This window comes from Corylus avellana, chromosome 6 (genome assembly GCF_965113065.1).
Source record: "Corylus avellana chromosome 6, dhCorAvel1.hap1.2, whole genome shotgun sequence".
Classification (NCBI taxonomy): Eukaryota; Viridiplantae; Streptophyta; class Magnoliopsida; order Fagales; family Betulaceae; genus Corylus; species Corylus avellana.
In genome coordinates, this window is record NC_142495.1 from 3,791,976 (window position 1) to 3,813,176 (window position 21,201).

At 35.3% G+C, this 21,201-nt stretch overlaps 4 protein-coding genes across 4 annotated transcripts; all 4 read right to left on the reverse strand.

Annotated features, from left to right (window-relative positions):
- Positions 1–757: 757 nt before the first annotated feature.
- On the reverse strand, positions 758–4,257 carry LOC132186564 (DNA sliding clamp PCNA-like). Its single transcript, XM_088517268.1, has 5 exons — positions 3,894–4,257; positions 3,524–3,682; positions 2,445–2,515; positions 2,082–2,186; positions 758–910 (listed from the first exon to the last, which is right to left on the reverse strand). Exons 1-5 carry the CDS (start codon positions 4,255–4,257, stop codon positions 758–760), a joined length of 852 nt encoding a protein of 283 aa, XP_088373394.1.
- A 4,165-nt stretch (positions 4,258–8,422) lies between these two features.
- LOC148584789 (DNA sliding clamp PCNA-like) lies at positions 8,423–9,662 on the reverse strand. The gene is made up of 3 exons (XM_088517269.1): positions 9,284–9,662; positions 8,893–9,051; positions 8,423–8,445 (listed from the first exon to the last, which is right to left on the reverse strand). Exons 1-3 carry the CDS (start codon positions 9,660–9,662, stop codon positions 8,423–8,425), a joined length of 561 nt encoding a protein of 186 aa, XP_088373395.1.
- Positions 9,663–11,981: 2,319 nt separating this feature from the next.
- Positions 11,982–14,288, reverse strand: LOC132186571 (DNA sliding clamp PCNA1-like). Its single transcript, XM_088517271.1, has 4 exons — positions 13,910–14,288; positions 13,540–13,698; positions 12,434–12,504; positions 11,982–12,182 (listed from the first exon to the last, which is right to left on the reverse strand). Exons 1-4 carry the CDS (start codon positions 14,286–14,288, stop codon positions 11,982–11,984), a joined length of 810 nt encoding a protein of 269 aa, XP_088373397.1.
- A 1,601-nt stretch (positions 14,289–15,889) lies between these two features.
- On the reverse strand, positions 15,890–17,163 carry LOC148584790 (uncharacterized). The gene is made up of 4 exons (XM_088517272.1): positions 16,818–17,163; positions 16,431–16,598; positions 16,177–16,247; positions 15,890–16,093 (listed from the first exon to the last, which is right to left on the reverse strand). Exons 1-4 carry the CDS (start codon positions 17,161–17,163, stop codon positions 15,890–15,892), a joined length of 789 nt encoding a protein of 262 aa, XP_088373398.1.
- Between the last annotated feature and the right edge of the window lie 4,038 nt (positions 17,164–21,201).

The window sequence follows — 21,201 nt, forward strand, 5'->3', positions numbered from 1 at the left end:
TTAACATTGACAGACGAAAAGCCACTTAAAATACACAACGTTTGCGAGTGTGAAATAGGTTTCAAGAGTAGCATTACTCGTCTATAAAAAAACTCCCGGTATAGTTAAAATACAGAATTAAACTGCTTTACCCAATTCTTTTACCCACAAAAAACAGAGAAAAATCAAACTGAAATTTTAATGGCAAATGCCAAAAAGATGAGTACCTTGGTGCCCATAGAACAGATGCTTGAGAATGCACCTAAACTCCTATGAAGGTATCGCAGCAACCAGATCCTATTCTGTTTCTGACTCATCCGGTAGTACTTGTTCAGGGTCCCTTTCAGTCAATTCAATTCCACGGTAGCGCTCTTCGAGAGTTCCTGATCCAAATTCACAATTAGACATCTTTAAGCCAATGAGAATTAATCCAGATCGAAGTGACCTTAAAAGAAAATTCAAGAAATAACAAGAAAAAAGGTTGCCATCATATTCATACACAAACACCACAAGAGATTTTGCTCAAGAAATCTACACGAGCTGGGAGAAAAAGTTCCAAGAAATATTTTCTAAGAGCCAAATGCCAAGAAAGAAATTGAGTGAGAGGTACTTACTGCAATTCTTAAACATAAATTGGAGCCCGGGGCCCCCAATCTCATATAGGCCATAATTAATGGTGACCGAGCAGTACTCCTCGTCATCCACGATGGACAGGGTCTCGTACAAGAGATCGAGGTTGATACAGCCGATCCTCGAAGTGCTGGAAGTCTAATGATCGTTATTTCAGAACCCCCAAGAGAATGCTGTCAGTGTTCAGGGCTGTCAGCTCTATCCCTTCCGATGAGTACTTGATAGTGGCTTCCTCAGCAATCTCAGTAAGCGGCGCCAAGGCCTTCCGAAGATCCAGAATCAAACCTTGGTTTAGCGTGATCTGTAGCATCGTGGAGAGAGAGAAACGGGTTGGCGGGAAAGCTATGGAGCTCTCGGGAATTCAATTGATTAAAAGTTGGTTAACCCGGCGGTTATTAACTGGTTTTTGGTTTATTACACTCTAGAAAAAGTTGATAGCTCGTCTGCCGTATAAGCAATATACCACGCTAAAACGACGTCATTTGACAAACTGTCATAGATAAAGAAATTTTGGTTTTTGAAAATAAGAGAAATCTATGATATTTTATGGTTAGAATGTTAATTTTCGGAAAATATTATTTTAAAGCTTTTAATTTCTAATATCAAGGATCTTTGGTTGAATTATGGTATTATTATTATTTTTTTTTTTTAAAAAAAAGGATCAAATAACTTATTTTAGGCTTAAAAGTGTCAAGGGATTTTGTTTGGACTACGGAAAAAAATTTGAAAGCTAATTTTAGATTGTAGATGAGATAATAAATAAATATGTGGTAATAAGGATAGAATGAAATAAAATAAAATAAAATGCATAAAATGAAATAAGAAAGAGGGGAGCGGGGAGCGGGGTACATCTCAGTTGAGTGACCTCAAATTCGATGGGTTTCTCGACAGTTGCTTAAACAACTATCATTAAGCATTCCAATGGAACCGAAACTATATATATTTCATTAACCATGCCATTAAGCATTCCAGAAAACCCAATGAAATTGTATTTTATTTTAATCAAATAAGAAACCTTTAAATTGAGATAATTGATGAAACAATGAAAAAACTATTTAGTGAAATATATTCGACCAATTTAGAGAAACCATCTATGCCCTTCCCCTTGGCTCGAGCCGGCCTCAGCTTAAAGCCTCTTTGATTCTTATATGAGTTGAACCTCATTTGCACCCTAAGTCATGTAAGGTTTATTTTTTATTTTTTATTTTTATGGGAAAATACATATTATTCATTTTAAAATATAGTTTGTAACTAAAACTCTTGACATTATAAAATTTCAAGTCTAAAATCAACATGTCTACCAATAACTATTCATGTAACCCTAAAAAAAAAACAACAAAAAAACCACTAATATTATGTTATATCACGAATTTAATATCACGTATGGAGTAAAACATGATGTTACCCAGTGCTCCAACAGGGAAATTTAGTTGGAGAATCGTAAATGAATCATGAGAAAAGAGTATCCAGACCCAGTTTGATAGAAGTGATGCATTCATCAAGGGTATGATGTGCTCAATCTCAAAGGTCAATTCAGGAAGATCCCCAGCAGAACCCCCAATTATACATTCTGAAAGCTGTAGACAGACAACACCAAGGGCAAAGTAAGTGTTTGATACAAGTATCCTCTTCTATCAATCACAGCATGCAAAGATCATCATATATACAGAGGGATAATCAGACCTTCGTGAAGAAAATGTACCATATATAGGATATAGTATTAAGAGATTCTCGAACTTCACTTGTTTATCAGTGAAGAATCAAAAGTGAAAGCAAAAACAGGCAGGGAAGTGAGGGTGGGGAAGGAGGAATTTGATTAATGGTGCTCGGCATACCTCTTTCTTAAGGACAATTTCCGCATTCGATGCAGAGAACTTCACTTGTTTATCCGTTATAGCTATAAAAACTGAGGCGACAAGAATGTGTTAGTCAAATGAAACATGCAAATCTTAATATCTAAAAGCGGGACAATATCAACTTTTGCAAGCAACAAGATGCCTCTGAGATGTCTAACATGATTTAAGAACTGTCTTTTAAGAATTAGATCATTCATTCACGGTACAGTAAGCTACAAGCCAATGAAATATTAGTTCTGAGTATCAAGGTGAATTATATCCATCTTTAGGGACGGTCTGTAGTATATAACTAATTCTTATCATGTATCAAGAAATACTGTTCCAATTTCAGAAGTCCCACATGAGTTGAATGCAATCTTAATTTGTGTATTTAAGTTTTTTGACACTTTTTCAATGTAAGCCGACTTTTAAAGGTACTTTTTCTACTCAAAATTTGTATAATTTGATATCATAGCTAACAAGCCATATCTTTATAACCACGCACTCTATGTGGGCAACTCATCTTTCCTATACATGACCAGAATATTAATTTGTAATAACTTAAGAAAAACGCTAGCTACATCTGCACTAATTTAAAACTTTCATTGAATCACTTATAGAGCCCAATTTCATCAAATAAATAAATAATGTGAAACTTAACCCATATAAGCATTTCTTATAAACCACTCATTTTTTTTATGCCGGCTATGAGACTTGTTTCCGAAACACCAAGTGCGTGCAAGAGACTTATGAGGAAGTGTAAATGAGAACCTCAAAGAAACAGAACATAAAAATGGAGAACAAAACAACAACTGCTTCTGAATTTCCGCCATTTATAACTGTTTATAAGAGTAATACTAACATCCGCAGACGAAAAGCCACTTAAAATACACAACGTTATAGGTGTGAAATGGGTCTGAAGAGTAGCATTACTCGTCTATAAAGAATCCCCCGGTATACTTAAAATACACAATTAAACTGCTTTACCCAATTCTTTTACCCACCAAAAAAAAAAACAGAAAAATTAAACTGGATCATCCAACTGAAATTTGAATGGCAAATGCCAAAAAGATGAGTACCTTGGGGCCCAAAGAAAGACAGATGCTTGAGAATGGACCTAAACTCCTCTGAAGGTATCGCAGCAACCAGATTGTATTCTGTTTTTGACTCATCCAGTAGAAAACCTTTAGGGTCCACTTCAGTCAATTCAATTCGACGGTAGCGCTCTTTGAGAGTTCCTGATCCAATTCACAATTAGTCAAGTTTAAGCCAATGAGAATTAACCCAGAGCTAGCAATTGTTCAAATGATCAATCTGTCATGTCCAAGATCGAAGCGGCCTTCAAAGAAAATTCAAGAAATAACAAGAAACAACCACAAAAGATTTTGCTCAAGAAATCTACACGAGCTGGGAGAAAAATTTCCAAGAAATTGAGTGAGAGGTACTTACTGCAATTCTTAAACACAAATTGGAGCCCGGGGAACCCAATCTGATCATATCGGCCATAATTAATGATGACCGAGCAGTACTCCTCGTCATCCACGAAGGACAGGGTCTTGTACAAGAGATGGACGTCGACCCAACCGATCCCTTCGGTGTTGCAGACGAAGTGCTGGAAGTCTAATGATCGGAATTTCAGAACCCCAATGATGCTGTCAGTGTTCATGGCCATCAGCTCTATCCCTTCCGATGAGTACTTGATAATGGCTTCGTCAGCAATCTCAGTGAGCGGCGCCAAGGCCTTCCGCAGAACCAGAATCAAACCTTGGTTTAGCGTGATCTGTAGCGTCGCGGAGAGACAGAGAGAGAGCATCGCGGAGAGACAGAGAGAGAGAGAGAAACGAGTTGGCGGGAAAGCTACGGAGCTCTCGGGATTTCAATTGATTAAATGTTGGTTAACCCGGTGGTTATTAACTGGTTTTTGGTTTATTACTCTTTAGGAATTACTAAGCTTACAAACAAATTTTACAAAAAAAAATTGACAAATTAATGTGGCACAACATGATTGGATATGAGAAAAATTCAAATTTTGTGAAACTCAATCATGCTATCACATCAGTTTGTAAAAATTTTTTGTAAAATATCTTTGTCATTACAGTTTACAGTTTGTGCTTTAAATTATATATATATATATATATATATATATATATAATTCTTTAGTTTTTTTTTTTTTTTATCGCGATTTCAGTTTTTTTTTCGAGCTTTAAATTCAACAATTAACTCCTTGAATTTTGCCCATGTTTCAAATCCATCATTCTGTCAACCTTCGTTTGTTAAAGCCTTTTTCCTAGATAATGTGGTTGATGTGAAAAAACAATAATAATAATAAGAATGTTTGGTATAAAAAAGTGAAAAAGTTTTGTTTTATAATGATTTTTTAATTTGAATAGTAATAAAAACTGAATGATGTGATATAAAAAGTGAAAAAAGTTACAATGTTTTAGTGTTGATTTTTTTGAGAAAATTGTGTATGAACAGTAATAAAAGGAATAAAAGCTTTGCCAAACAAAATCATAGCTCGTCTGCCATATAAGCAATTTACCACGCTAAAACAACATCACTTTCACTCCAAATTTTAACATAAAAGATAAAGAAATTTTGGTTTTTGAAAATAAGAGAAATCGAGGATATTTTATGGTTAGAATGTTAATTTTCGGAAAATATTATTTTAAAGCTTTTAACTTCTAATATCAAGGATCTTTGGTTGAATTATGGTATTATTATTATTATTATTTTTTTTTTTTTTTTTAAAAAAAAAAAAGGCTCAAATAACTTATTTTAGGCTTAAAAGTGTTAAGGGATTTTGTTTGGACTAGGGAAAAAAATTTGAAAGCTAATTTTAGATTGTAGATGAGATAATAAATAAATATGTGGTAATAAGGATAGAATGAAATAAAATAAAATAAAATGCATAACAAAATGAAATAAGAAAGAGGGGAGCGGAGAGCGGAGAGCGGAGTACATCTCAGTTGAGTGACCTTAAAATCGATGAGTTTCTCAACAGTTGCTCAAGCGGGGAGAAGGATTCTCTCCAGTTGAATTCAACTAGAGAGGATCCCTTTCCCTCAAGCGAGCCTATGGAAACTTTCCCACCAAATGTGCACACACACACATAGAGCGGAATGGAGGGCTGATGCTGGCCACCACACAATGGTCTTTCAACTTCTAAGTGCCATCCATGGCGATTGCGTACGGTTGTCATCCTAAGAGGGTAAGGGAGATATAACAACTCAAGAAAAAGCTCTAGGCTTATATGCGCTATCATTTCAAAAGGGTTAATCAATTTGAAGCTTTCTTATAATTTTTTATAAAGCTCAGTTTTACTTAGTAATTAAGCAATTTGAGACTTATGACCTATTTAGATGTGTGTTTGAGGGCTTAAAAGTGCGTTTAATACTTAAAAATTTCGTTTGAATAAAAAAAGTACGTGTTTAGTAAAAAAAACTTGAAAGCGCTTTTAAATGTCCAAAAAGCCTAAAAATTGTCAAAACACACTTTTAGCAACAACTTAAAAATATAGCCCTTTTTTTTTTCTTTTTTTTTTTATTTATTTTTTTTACTTAAAATCTCTATTTTTCAAATACAATCCAAAATATGCTCTTAAAACTCAGAACTATCTTTATAAACCACAAACTCTATGTGATGGCTATACTCCTCATTTCCTAATATAAGACGGGAGTGTTACAGAGGAGAGAGGGAATATCTCTTCCACAATGACCTTGACGAGGCCATTGGTGCCAATATCTCCTAATGTCACAAATAATGCTATTAATTACAATTTTATTTACTACTGTCAAACCATAAGTGGTATTGCTTGTGTTTTTCAATGAATATTCTTATACGCATTAACAACCAACGAAACCAATCTTACTTGCTCTAATAGAATAATGCTATAAATTACTCTTATGTCTTTTTTGTGTCACTCTAAAAATGATGTAGCTTCTAAAATCATCACTGAGCTTATGATTGATCATTATTGAATTTTAATTAAATTGTGATTTTAAAAGACACCTCATTTCTGAAGTGACACAAGAAGAACTTCTAGAATTACTCGCACTACTACCAATGTTGATGAATTGTAGGCTACTAATCCAGAACACACATATTCCACATTCTAATTAGTCTCAAATTTTGCACACATTTTTGTGTTATGCACAAGCCCCAGCCTTTTTCAAATGTTGAAAACGTTATTCCATTGTTACAATGTGTAGTGAAATGCAGTGAGATATATGAAGGAACATCGTTTCAAGCTGAGAAAGATTATTACAAATTTCATGTCATGCATAGCATCAGCTCCTCCTCCTCAAATGATGATATCATGGGATGTAAAACATGATAATTGATGAAAGAAATAAAAAACTATTTAGTGAAATATATTCGACCAATTTAGAGAAACCATCTATTATGCCCTCCCCCTTGGTGCTTAGGCTTGAGTGAGCCTCAATCCAAGCTTAAAGCCTCTTTGATTCTTATATGAGTTGAACCCTCATTTGCACCCCAAGTCATGTGAGCTTTTTTTTATGAGAAAATACATATTATTCATTTTAAAATTTAGTTTGTAACTAAAACTTTTACAATTATCAAATTTCAAGTCTAAAATCAACATCTCTAGCTAATAACTATTCTTGTAACCCTTTCCCCATTTTATTTATTAAAAAAAAAACTTTTACAATTATCAAATTTCAAGTTTAAAATCAACATCTCTAGCTAATAACTATTCTTGTAACCCTTTCCCCATTTTATTTATTAAAAAAAAAAAAAAAAAAAAACCACTTATATTATGTTACATCATGAATTAAATTTCAAGTACTCTGTATTGCATTACTCGCTCCTAGCAATATTATTCAGATACAATGAGAGATAAGAAGGAACATTGTTTTTTGTTGTTCTATAAAATGATGATTATATGAAGTAAAACATGATGTTACCCATTGCTCCAACAAGGAAATTTAATTGGAGATGAGCAATCGAATCATCAGAATGGAGTATCCAGACCCTGTTTGATAGAAGTGACGCATTCATCAAAGGTTTGATGTGCTTGATCTTAAAGCTCAATTGAACAGGACGATCCCCAGCAGAACCCCCAATTATACATTCTGAAAGCTGTAGACAGACAACACCAAGGGCAAAGTAAGTGTTTGATACAAGTATCCTCTTCTATCAATCACAGCATGCAAAGATCATCATATATACAGAGGGATAATTAGACCTTCGTGAAGAAAATGTACCATATATAGTATATAGTATTAACAGATTCTTGAACGTCACTTGTTTATCAGTTAAGAATCAAAAGTGAAAGCAAAAACTGGTAGGGAAGGAGGAATTTGATTCATGGTGCTCGGCATACCTCTTTCTTAAGGACAATTTCCGCATTCATTGCAGAGAACTTCACTTGTTTATCCGTTATAGCTATAAAAACTGAGGCGACAAGAATGTGTTAGTCAAATGAAACATGCAAATCTTAATATCTAAAAGCGGGACAAAATGAACTTTTGCAAGCAACAAGAAGCCTCTGAGATGTCTAACATGATTTAAGAATTGTCTTTTAAGAGTTAGATCATTCACTCACGGTACAGTAAGCTACAAGCCAATGAAATATTAGTTGTGAGTCGCAAGGTGAATTATATCCATCTTTAGGGATGTTCTGTAGTATATAACTAATTCTTATCATGTATCAAGAAATACTGTTCTGATTTCAAGCGTCCCCCATGAGTTAAATGCAATCTTAATTTGTGTATATAAGTTTTTTGACATTTTTTTCGATGTAAGCCGACTTTTAAAGGTACTTTCTCTATCCAAAATTTGTATCATTTGATATCATAGCCAACTAACCATGTCTTTATAACCACTCACTATATGTAGGCTACTTATTTTTCTTAGACATGACCAGAATGTTAATTTGTAATAACTTAAGAAAAACGCTAGCCACATATGCACTATTACCTTAAAAAAACTAGCTAATTTAAAATTTCATAAAATCACTTATAGAGCCTAATTTCATCTAATAAGTAAATAGTGTGAAACTTAGCACTCATAAGCATTTCTTATAAACCACTCATAATTTTTTATGAGGGCAATGAGACTTGTTTCCAAAACACCAAGAGTGTGCAAGAGACTTATGAGGAAGGGTAAATGAGAACCTCAAAGAAACAGAACATAAAAATGGTGAACAAAACAACATTTGCTTCTGAATTTCTGCCATTTATAATTGTTTATAAGAGTAATACTAACATCGGCAGATGAAAAACCACTTAAAATACACAACGTTACTGGTGTGAAATGAGTTTGAAGAGTAGCATTACTCGTCTATAAAAAATCTCCCGGTATACTTAAAATACACAATTAAACTGCTTTACCCAATTCTTTTAACATCCCCAAAAAAAAAGAGAAAAATTAAACTGGATCATCCAACTGAAATTTGAATGGAAAATGCCAAAAAGAGGAGTACCTTGGTGCCCAAAGAAAGACAGATGCTTGAGAATACACCTAAACTCCTCTGAAGGTATCGCAGCAACCATATTGTATTCTGTTTTTGACTCATCCGGTAGAACTTCATCGGGGTCCATTTCAATCAATTCAAGTTCACGGTAGCGCTCTTTGAGAGTTCCTGATCCAATTCACAATTAGACAAGTTTAAGCCAATGAGAATTAACCCAGAGCTAGCAATTGTTCAAATGATCAATCTGTCATGTCCAAGATCGAAAGAAAATTCAAGAAATAACAAGAAACAATCACAAAAGATTTTGCTCAAGAAATCTACACGAGCTGGGTGAAAAAGTTCCAAGAAATGTTTTCTAAGTGCCAAATGCCAAGAAAGAAATTGAGTGAGAGGTACTTACTGCGATTCTTAAACACAAATTGGAGCACGGGGCCCCCAATCTCATTATTAATGGTGGCCGAACCGTAGTTCTCGTCATCCACGATGGACAGGCCATAATTAATGGTGGCCGTGCAGTACTCCTCGTCATCCACAATGGACAGGTTCTGGTACAAGTCATGGAGGTTGACCCAACTGATCCCTTCGGTATCGCAGAAAAAGGGCTTGAATCCTAATGATCGGAATTTCAGAACCCCCATGATGCTGTCAGTTTTCACGGCTATCAGCTCTATCCCTTCCGATGAGCACTTGATAATGGCTTTCCCATCAATCTCAGTGAGCGGCGCCAAGGCCTTCCGAAGAGACAGAATCAAACCTTGGTTTGCCGTGATCTCTAGCATCGTGGAGAGAGAGAAACGGGTTGGCGGGAAAGCTATGGAGCTCTCGGGATTTCAATTGATTAAAAGTTGGTTAACCCGACGGTTATTAACTGGTTTTTGGTTTATTACACTCTAGAAAAAGTTAATAGCTCGTCTGCCCATATATATATATATATACCACGCTAAAAGCCTAAAACGACATCATTTGACCAACTGTGTCACTCCGGATTTTAACTCCATAAGATAAAGAAATTTTGGTTTTTGAAAATAAGAGAAATCTATGATATTTTATGGTTAGAAACTTAGAATGTTAGTTTTCGGAAAATATTATTTTAAAGCTTTTAACTTTTAATATCAAGGATCTTTGGTTGAATTATGGTATTATTTTTTTAAAAAAAAAATGGATCAAATAACTTATTTTAGGCTTAAAAGTGTTAAGGGATTTTGTTTGGACTAAGGAAAAAAATTTGGAAGCTAATTTTAGATTGTAGATGAGATAATAAATAAATATGTGGTAATAAGTATAGAAAGAAAAAAAATAAAAAAAATGCATAACAAAATGAAATAAGAAAGAGGGGAGCGGGGTGCATCTCGGTTGAGTGACCTCAAATTCGATGGGTTTCTAGATAGTTGCTCAAGCGGGCTTATGGAAACTTTCCCACCAAATGTGCACAAACACACACGCATAGAGAGGAGGAGGGCTTCTGCTGGCCACTACACAATTGTTTTCAACTTCTCGGTTCCATCCATGGCGATTGCGTACGGTTGTCATCCTAAGAGGGGCAGGGAGATGTAACGACTAGAGAAAAAGTGCTAGGCTTATATGCGATATCATTCCAAAAGGACTAATCAATTTGAAATTTTCTAACAATTTTTTATAAAGCTCAAATTTACCCAGTAACTAGGCAATTTGGGACTTATGATCTATTTGAATGTGCGTTTGAGGTCTTAAAAGTGCGTTTAACACTCAAAAAGTTCGTTTAAAGAAAAAAAAACGTATTTGGTAAAAAAATTGGAAGTGCTTTTAAAGGTCCAAAAAGCCTAAAAATGGTCAAAATACACTTTTGGCAAAAACTTATAATTAGAGCATTTTTTTACTTAAAATCTCTACTTTTCATACACAATTCGATACATGCTCTTAACACTCATATCTATCTTTATTAACCACAAACTTTATGTGATGGAGATACTCCTCATTTCCCAATATAGGACGGGAGTATTACAGAGGAGGGAGGGAATATCTCCTCCGCAATGACCTTGACGAGGCCATTGGTGCCAATATCTCCTAATGTCTCAAATAATGCTACAAATTACAATTTTATCTTACTACTGTCAAACCCTAAGTGGTATTGCTTGTGTTTCTTAATGAATATTCTTATAAGCATTAACAACCAACGAAACCAATCTTAGTTGCTCTAATAGAGTAATGTTAGAAATCACTCTTATGTCCCTTTTGTGTCACTCTAAAAATGATGTGGCTTCTAAAATCATCATTGAGCTTATGATTGATCATTATTGAATTTTGATCAAACTGTAATTTTAAAAGCTACCTTATTACTGGAGTGACACAAGAAGGACTTCTAAAATTACTCGCACTAATACCAATGTTGACCGGTTGTAGGCTACTAAACCAAAACACACATATTCCACATTCTAATTAGTCTCAAATTTTTCACACATTTTTGTGTTATGCACAAGCCCCAGCCTTTTTCAAATGTTGAAAATGTTACTCCATTGTTACAATGTGTAGTGAAATACAAAGAACATTGTTTCAAGCTGAGAAGATTATTGCAAATTTCATGTCATGCATAGGACCAGCTCCTCCTCCTCAAATGATGATGTCATGGGATGTAAAACATGATAATTGATGAAAGAAATAAAAAAAACTATTTAGTGAAATATATTCGACCAATTTAGAAAAACCATCTATTATGCCCTCCCCCTTGGTGCTTAGGCTCAAGTCGGCCTTAATCCAAGCTTAAAGCCTCTTTGATTCTTATAAAAGTTGAACCATCATTTGCACCCTAAGTCATGTGAGTTTTTTTTTATTTTTTATTTTTTTTTATTTTTTATGGGAAAATACATATTATTCATTTTAAAATTTAGTTTGTAACTAAAACTTTTGCCATTATCAAATTTCAAGTCTAAAATCAACATGTCTTGTAACCCTTTCCTCATTTTATTTATTAAAAAAAAAAAAAAAACCCCCACTTATATTATGTTACATCACGAATTAAATTTCAAGTATTCTGTATAGCATTACTCGCTCCAAGCAATATTATTCAGATACAGTGAGAGAAAAGAAGAAACATTGTTTTTTGTTGTTCTATAAAATGATGATTATATGAAGTAAAACATGATGTTACCCAGTGCTCCAACAGGAAAATTTAATTGGAGAAGCGTAAACGACTCATCAGAATGGAGTATCCAGACTCTATTTGATAGAAGTGACGCATTTATTAAGGGTCTAATGTGCTCCATCTCAAAGCTCAATTGAACAGTAAGATCCTCAGCATAACCCCCAATTATGCATTCTGAAAGCTGTAGACAGACAACACCAAGGGCAAGGTAAGTGTTTGATACAAGTATCCTCTTCTATCAATCACAGCATGCAAAGATCATCATATATACAGAGGGATAATTAGACCTTCGTGAAGAAAATGTGCCATATATAGTATTAACAGATTCTTGAACGTCACTTGTTTATCAGTGAAGAATCAAAAGTGAAAGCAAAAACTGGCAGGGAAGTGAGGGTGGGGAAGGAGGAATTTGATTAATGGTTTTCGGCATACCTCTTTCTTAAGGACAATTTCCGCATTCAATGCAGAGAACGTCACTTGTTTATCCGTTATAGCTATAAAAACTGAGGCGACAAGAATGTGTTAGTCAAATGAAACATGCAAATCTTAATATCTAAAAGCGGGACAAAATGAACTTTTGCAAGCAACAAGAAGCCTCTGAGATGTCTAACATGATTTAAGAATTGTCTTTTAAGAGTTAGATCATTCACTCACGGTACAGTAAGCTACAAGCCAATGAAATATTAGTTCTGAGTAGCAAGGTGAATTATATCCATCTTTAGGGATGTTCTGTAGTATATAACTAATTCTTATCATGTATCAAGAAATACTGTTCTGATTTCAAGCATCCCCATGAGTTAAATGCAATCTTAATTTGTGTATATAAGTTTTTTGACACTTTTTCGATGTAAGCTAACTTTTAAAGGTACTTTTTCTATTCAAAATTTGTATCATTTGATATCATAGCCAACAAGCCATATCTTTATAACCACACACTCTAGGTGCGCTATTCATCTTTCCTATACATGACTAGAATGTTAATTTGTAATGACTTAAGAAAAACGCTAGTTACATTTATGCTATTACCTTAAAAAGACTAGCTAATTTAGAACTTCCATAGAATCACTTATAGAGCCCAATTTCATCTAATAAGTAAATAATGTGAAACTTAGCACCCATAAGCATTTCTTATAAACCACCTTTTTTTTTTTTTTTTTGTGCAGGCTATGAGACTTGTTTCCGAAACACCAAGTGTGTGCAAGAGACTTATGAGGAAGTGTAAATGAGAACTTCAAAGAAACATAACATAAAAGTGGAGAACAAAACAACAGTTGCTTCTAAATTTCTGTCATTTATGACTGTTTATGAGAGTAATACTAACATCAGTAGTTGAAAAGCCACTTAAAATACACAACGTTACGGGTGTGAAATGGATTTGAAGAGTAGCATTACTCGTCTATAAAGAATCTCTCAGTATAGTTAAAATACACAATTAAACTGCTTTACCCAATTCTTTTAACATCCCCAAAAAAAAAGAGAAAAATTAAACTGGATCATCCAACTGAAATTTGAATGGAAAATGCCAAAAAGATGAGTACCTTGGGGCCCAAAGAAAGACAGATGCTTGAGAATGCACCTAAACTCCTCTGAAGGTATCGCAGCAACCAGATTGTATTCTGTTTTTGACTCATCCGGTACAATTTCATCAGGGTCCATTTCAGTCAATTCAATTCGACAGAAGAGCTTATTGAGAGTTCCTGATCCAATTCACAATTAGACAAGTTTAAGCCAATGAGAATTAACCCAGAGCTAGCAATTGTTCAAATGATCAATATGTCATGTCCAAGATCGAAGCGGCCTTCAAAGAAAATTCAAGAAATAACAAGAAACAACCACAAAAGATTTTGCTCAAGAAATCTACACGAGCTGGGAGAAAAATTTCCAAGAAATTGAGTGAGAGGTACTTACTGCAATTCTTAAACACAAATTGGAGCTCGGGGTCCCCAATCTCATAATTAATGGTGGCCGAGCCGTACTCCTCGTCATCCACGTTGGACAGGCCATAATTTGTGGTGGCCGTGCAGTACTCCTCGTCATCCACGATGGACAGGGTCTGGTACAAGTCATAGAGGTTGACCCAACTGATCCATTCGGTATCGCAGACGAAGCGCTGGAAGTCAAATGATCGGAATTTCAGAACCCCCATGATGCTGTCAGTTTTCAGTGCCATCAGCTCTATCCCTTCCGATGAGCACTTGATAATGGCTTTCCCAGAAATGTCAGTGAGCGGCGCCAAGGCCTTCCTAAGAGACAGAATCAAACCTTGGTTTGCCGTGATCTCTAGCATCGTGGAGAGAGAGAAACGGGTTGGCGGGAAAGCTATGGAGCTCTCGAGATTTCAATTGATTAAAAGTTGGTTAACCCGGCGGTTATTAACTGGTTTTTGCTTTATTGCACTCTAGAAAAAAGTTAATAGCTCGTCTGCCCATATCCATATATATATATATATATACCACGCTAAAACAACATCATTTGACAAACTGTGTCACTCCAGATTTTAACTCCATAACATCAAGAAATTTTGGATTTTGAAAATAAGAGAAATCTATGATATTTTATGGTTAGAATGTTAATTTTCAAAAAATATTATTTTAAAGCTTTTAACTTCTAATATCAAGGATCTTTGGTTGAATTATGGCATTATTTATTTATTTTTTTTAAAAAAAAAAAAAATTGATCAAATAATTTATTTTAGGCTTAAAAGTGTTAAGGGATTTTGTTTGGACTACGTAAAAGCATAACAAAATGAAATAAGAAAGAGGGGAGCGGAGTACATCTTCGTTGAGTGACCTAAAATTCGATGGGTTTCTCGACAGTGTTCAAGCGGGCCTATGGAAACTTTCCCACCAAATGTGCACACACACTGACACACACATAGAAAGGAATGGAGGGCCGCTGCTGACCATCACACAATTGTCTTCAACTTCTCGGTTCCGTCCATGGCGATTGTGTATGGTTGTCATCCTAAGAGGGGGAGGGAGATGTAACGCCTCAAGAAAAGGCGCTAGACTTATATGCGCTATAATTCTAAAATGACTAATCAATTTGAACATTTGTTAGAATTTTTTATAAAGTTCAGTTTGAGACTGAGCTTTATAGGCAATTTGGGGCTTAGGGTCTGTTTGAGTTTACGTTTAAAGGCTTAAAAATGCGTTTAACACTCAAAAAGTTTGTTTGAATAAAAAAACATTTTTTTACTTAAAAGCTTTATTTTTCAAACACAATCCAAAAGATGCTCTTTAAGACTTTAACACTCATAACTATCTTTATAAATAGCAAACTATATGTGATTAAGATGCTCCTCATTTCACACATATGGGATCGGAGTGTTACAGAGGCTCCGCAATGACCTGACGAGGCCATTGGTGCTAATATCTCCTAATGTCTAAGTAATATTATAAATTACACTTTTACCTTACTACTAACCAATCATAAGTGGTATTGCTCGTGTTTTTTAATGAATATTCTTATAAGCATTAACAACCAACAAAATCAATCTTAGTTGCTTTAATAGAGTAATACTAAAAGTCACTTTTATGTTCCATTTGTGTCACTCTACAAATAATATGGCTTCTAAAATCACCATTGAGCTTATGATTGATCGTTATTAAATTTTGATCAAGTTGTAATTTTAAAAGCCACCTCATTACTAGAGTAACATAAGAAGGACTTATAGAATTACTTACTCTAATACCAATGTTGACGGGTTGTAAGCTACTAAACCAGAACACACATTTTTTGTGTTCTACACAAGCCGCAGCCTTTTTCAAATGTTGAAAACGTTACTTACTCCATTGTTACAATGAAATACAGTGAGATATAAGAAGGAACATAATTTCATGTCATGCATGCTGCATAGCATCATCTCCTCCTCCTCAAATGATGATATCATGGGATGTAAAACATTAAGTTACCAGCTGCTCCGACAGGGATATTAAATTGGTGAAGTGCCATCAGATCATCACAATGGAGTATCCAGACCGTGTTTGATAGATATGACGCAAGCATGAAGGGTCCGGCGTAATCGGTGTCCATGATCACCTGAACTGGATAATGCTCAACAGAAGTTGCCCCAATTATACACTCCGAAAACTGCTGACAACACCAAGTGCAAAGTAATTCGTTAAAGTGAAAGCAAGAAACAGAGAATTTGATCAATGGGTGCTCGGCCTTACCTCTTTCCGAAGGGTAACCCGTATATGCAATACAGAGAACACCACTTGTGTTTCTGTTATAGTTATAGTAACTGCAGCCACAACCATGTGTTAGTCAAATCAAACATGCAAAATTATGAAAGAAACAGAGTCTAAAACAGAGGATCAAAATGAAGAACAAAACTTTTTCTGCCATGTATAAAGATTTCCTCACCACTGAAAAACTAAACTGCATACCCAATTATTTGAATGGAAAATGCCAAAAAGATGAGTACCTTCGTCCCCAACATCAAACAGAAGCCTGAGAATGTATCTAAACTCCCATGAAGGTACGGCAGCAAACACACAGTATTCTCTTTGTGACTCATTCCTGTATCCTTCTTCAGCGGCAGGATCATCAGGTAATTGCAAACCAATTCCATGTGGATGATAGGTGTCAATTACTGATTCAATTCACAATTAGACAATTATTAGTCAAGAAAAACATACGTTTCAGTGGAAATTGAGCATACAAGATGTACAGAAGCTGGCAGAAAAAAAAAAGTTCAAGAAATGTTTTTCTAAGTGCATAGTTTTTACAAGAGATCCGATTTCCTAGATTATTAAGTGCCAAGAAAGAGAATTTAGAAAGGAAAAACCGCAAGAAATTGAGTGAGAGATACGTCTTGAATTTATGAAGGTAATTTCGGTCCTCTGTTCGCAGTCTGGGGCTTGAAAGCAGATGAATTCCTCCCCCAAGTGGTCATATAAAGGATTTTGTGCAAGCATGCTCAGGATCTCGAATAAGCAATTGAGATCGACACCAGTGACCGCTTCGAAGTCGGAGGCAAAGTGTATGAAGTCTAGTGATCGGAAACTCAGAACCGCAAAGAAATCGTAGTCGTCAGTGATCCGTGCTATCAGCTTTATCCATTCCAATGAGGCCACGACAGTGCCGTTATCAGCAATCCAAGTGAGCGGCTCCACGGCCCTCCGAAGCAAAACTTGGTCTACCACGAACTCTAGCATGGTGGAGAGAGAGAGAGAGAGAGAGAGAGAAAAGGGTTGGCGGGAAAGCTATGGAGCTCAACGGGATTTCAGTTTCAATATTATGTTAAAAAGTCAGTTAACCCGGGGGTTTACGGATTGGGTTTCTGTTATGGTTTTTGGTTTATCATTATAATTTGTGCTGTTAATATCTAAAAAGGAAAAAAATTAAAATTATTCCTTGGATTTTTTTTTTAAAATGATTTCAGTTTATTTATCATAAATTTAATAATAATTTTAAAAGTCATATCAATTTTGAGGACATGTTTGTTGAGGATTCAATGATAATGATTGGAATTGCACAACTGATCCCTTCGGTATTGCAGACGAATTGCTGGAAGTCTAATGATCGGAATTGCAGAACCCCCATGAGAATGCTGTCGGTGTTCAGGAGGCTATCAACTCTATCCCTTTCGATGAGTAGTTGAAAGAGGCTTCCTCAGCAATCTCAATGAGCGGCGCTGAGAAAGAGAAACGGGTTGGCGGGAAAGCTATCGAGATTTCAATTGATTAAAAGTTGGTTAACCCGGTGGTTATTAACTGGTTTTTGGTTTATTACAGTTTGAAAAAACAAAAAAAAAAAAGGGATCAAATAACTTATTTTAGGCTTAAAAGTGTTAAGGGATTTTGTTTGGACTACGGAAAAAAAATATGAAAGCTAATTTTAGATTGTAGATGAGATAATAAATAAATATGTGGTAATAAGGATAGAATAAAATAAAATGCATAACAAAATGAAATAAGAAAGAGGGGAGCGGAGGGACATCTTGGTTGAGTGACCTCAAAATCAATGGGTTTTCTCGGCAGTTGCTCAAGCGGGCCTATGGGAACTTTCCCACCGAATGTGCACGCACACACATAGAGAGGAATGGAGGGCCGCTGCTGGCCACCACACAATGGTCTTCAATTTCTTGGTGCCGTCCATGGTGATTGTGTACTGGTGTCATCCTAAGAGAGGGAGGGAGATGTAACGACTCAAGAAAAAGCGCTAGATTTATATGTGTTATTATTCCAAAAAGACTAATCAATTTGAAACTTTCTTATAATTTTTTATAAAGCTCAGATTTGCCCAGTAACTAGGCAATTTGGGACTTAGCGCCTGTTTGGGTATGCATTTGAGGGCTTAAAAGTGCGTTCAACACTTAAAAAGTTCATTTGAAAAAAAAAAAAAAAAAAAGTAAATGTTTGGTAAAAAAAAATTGAAAGCACTTTTAAGGGTCCAAAAAACATAAAAATTGTCAAAACGCACTTTTGGCAAAAACTTTAAAATGAAGCTTTTGCCAAAAAAAAAAAAAAAAAAAAAAACGATTTTTTAACTTAAAAACTCTATTTCTCAAACACAATTCAAAAAATGCTCTTAACACTCATAATTATCTTTATAAATCACAAACTCTATGTGATTGAGATACTCAAAATTTCTTAATATGAAACTAGAGCGTTACAGAGGAGGGGGTAATATCTCCTCTGCAATGACCTTGACGAGGCCATTGGTGCCAATATTTCCTAATGTCTCAAGTAATATTATAAATTACACTTTTTATCTTACTACTAACCAATCATAAGTGGTATTGCACTTGTTTTTTTTTAATGAATATTCTTATAATTAAGCATTAACAACCAACGAAATCAATCTAATACCAATAATGTTGAGGGGTTGTAGGCTACTAAAGCAAAAACACACACATTCCACATTCTAATTATTAGTCTCAAATTTGTCACACATTTCTGTGTTGTGCACAAGGCCTAGCCTTTTTAAAATGTTGAAATGCAGTGAGATATAAGAAGGAACATTGTTTTGAGCTGAGAAGATTAAAAACTTCATGTCATGCATTAGCATCAGCTCCTCCTCCTCAAATGATGATATTATCATCATGGGGTGTAAAACATGAATTTACCAGTTGCTCCGAGAGGGATAATAAACTTGTGAAGCGCTATCGGATCAGCACAATGGAGTATCCAGACCATGTTTGATAGATATGACGCGTGCATGAAGGGTCTGGCGAAGTCTGTGTCTATGATCACCTGAGCTGGATAATCCTCAGCAGAAGTTGCCCCAATTATACACTCCAAACGCTGCTGACAACACCAAGTGCAAATTAGTAATCGTTAAAGTGAAAACAAGAAACAGAGAGTTTGATCAATGGGTGCTCGGCCTTACCTCTTTCCGAAGGGTAACCCGTATACGCAATACAGAGAACACCACTTTTGTTTGTGTTATAGTTATAGTAACTGCAGTCAAATCAAACATGCAAAATTATGAAAGAAACAGAGGATAAAGAATCCTTCCCTTCCCTTCCCTTCCCCCACTACTGTAAAACTAAATAAAATTTGAATGGAAAATGCCAAAAGTATGAGTACCTTTGTCCCCAAGATCAAACAGAAGCCTGTTAATGAATCTAAAAACCGCTGAAGGTACGGCAGCAACCACACAGTATTCTCTTTGTGACTCACGCAAGTATCTTTCTACAGCGGCATGATCAGGTGGATGCAAATCAATTTGTTGTGTAGGATAGACGTGAGGTCCTGATTCAATTCACAATTAATTAGACAATTATGACTCAAGAAAAACATACGTTTCAGTGGAAATTGAGCTTACAAGATGTACAGAAGCTGGCCGGCGGAAAAAAGTTGCAAGAAATGTTTTCTAAGTGCATATATAGTTTTTACAAAGAGCTAGACCTGATTTCATTGATGATTAAATGCCAAGAAAGAGAATTTAGAAAGAAATTGAGTGAGAGATACGTACTGTTATTTATGAAGGTAAGTCGGGCCGTTCGTTGGTAGTCTAGGGCATTAAACCATATGAATCCCTGCCCCTCCTGTTCATATAAAGCATCTCCTACTATCATGCCCAGGATCGCCATTAAGCACTCGAGATTGACACCAGTGACACTTCCGAAGGTGCAGTAAAAGTGTATGAAGTCTAGTGATGAGAGACTCAGAACCGCAAAGAAATCGTAGACGTAGTAGTCTTCAGGCCACCGGGCTATCAGCTTTACCCCTTCCTTTGAGGCCATGACAGTGCCTTGTGTAGTAATCAAAGTGAGCGTCCGCACGGCCATTTGAAGCATAGTTTGGTCTACCACGAACGATAGCATGGTGGAGAGAGAGAGAGAGAGAGAGAGAGAGAGAGAGAGATTGAGAGAGAGAAAAGGGTTGGCGGGAAAGCTATGGAGCTCAACGGGATTTCAGTTTCAATATGTTATAAAGTCAGTTAACCCGGGGGTTTATAGATTGGGTTTCTGTTATGGTTTTTGGGGTTAAATACTTTTTTGTCCAACGCCGTTTAAACAACTTTATTTTTTTGTTACTTCGGTTTTATTTTGTGTTACAGATAGTATCTCAATAATGGCAAAAAATGGTACCTTCGTCCCCAAGAAGTAGTTCAATCGGCTAGGACCACACTTTATGAAGTGGAGGTCACTAGTTCGAATCTCCATTCTCCCCTCTTGTGCGGACATGTTCAAAAAAAAAAAAATGGTACGTAAATTTCGTCCAAAATTTGATGGAAAGCCACGTCAGCACCATTAAAAAATCGACATGTGTTCATATATTAATTAAAAATACAAAATTAAAATTTTAAAATTAAAAATATTATTAAAAAATAAATAAATAAAAACAAGGGAAAGGGGTGGCTCGAGCCACTCCCAGGGGGCCCCTAGGGGTGGTTTGGCCACCCCCGTTTGGCCTAGGGTGGTTTAAGGCATCCCCAAGGGCTAACCCTAATTATTATTATTATTTTTTCAATTGGCCGTTGGGGGTAGCCGAACCACCTTTATTATAATTTGTGCGGGTAATATCTAAAAAGGAAAAAAATATATAAAATTATTCCTTGGATTTTTTTTTTAAATGATTTCAATTTATTTTAACAATTACCACCTTGAGTTTTGCCTATCAATTATCACATATAAGATTATTATTAGATTAAAATTCAATAATAATTTATAACAAATTTAATAGTAATTTTAAAAGTCATATCAATTTTGAGAGGACTTGTATCTTCCTTCTAGCATTACTCAA

Coding starts and splice junctions, on each gene's coding strand:
- LOC148584789 (XM_088517269.1), bottom strand. CDS start 9,662: ATGCTAGAGATCACGGCAAACCAAGGTTTGATTCTGTCTCTTCGGAAG. Junction 9,052..9,283: donor ATTTGTGTTTAAGAATCGCA/GTAAGTACCTCT, acceptor GAATTGGATCAG/GAACTCTCAAAGAGCGCTAC. Junction 8,446..8,892: donor GTCTTTCTTTGGGCACCAAG/GTACTCCTCTTT, acceptor TTTACTTATTAG/ATGAAATTAGGCTCTATAAG.
- LOC148584790 (XM_088517272.1), bottom strand. CDS start 17,163: ATGCTAGAGTTCGTGGTAGACCAAGTTTTGCTTCGGAGGGCCGTGGAG. Junction 16,599..16,817: donor TACCTTCATAAATTCAAGAC/GTATCTCTCACT, acceptor GAATTGAATCAG/TAATTGACACCTATCATCCA. Junction 16,094..16,176: donor GGGTTACCCTTCGGAAAGAG/GTAAGGCCGAGC, acceptor TGTTGTCAGCAG/TTTTCGGAGTGTATAATTGG.
- LOC132186564 (XM_088517268.1), bottom strand. CDS start 4,257: ATGCTCTCTCTCTGTCTCTCCGCGACGCTACAGATCACGCTAAACCAA. Junction 3,683..3,893: donor ATTTGTGTTTAAGAATTGCA/GTAAGTACCTCT, acceptor GAATTGGATCAG/GAACTCTCAAAGAGCGCTAC. Junction 2,187..2,444: donor AAATTGTCCTTAAGAAAGAG/GTATGCCGAGCA, acceptor GTCTGTCTACAG/CTTTCAGAATGTATAATTGG.
- LOC132186571 (XM_088517271.1), bottom strand. CDS start 14,288: ATGCTAGAGATCACGGCAAACCAAGGTTTGATTCTGTCTCTTAGGAAG. Junction 13,699..13,909: donor ATTTGTGTTTAAGAATTGCA/GTAAGTACCTCT, acceptor GAATTGGATCAG/GAACTCTCAATAAGCTCTTC. Junction 12,505..13,539: donor GTCTTTCTTTGGGCCCCAAG/GTACTCATCTTT, acceptor TTGTCGCCTCAG/TTTTTATAGCTATAACGGAT.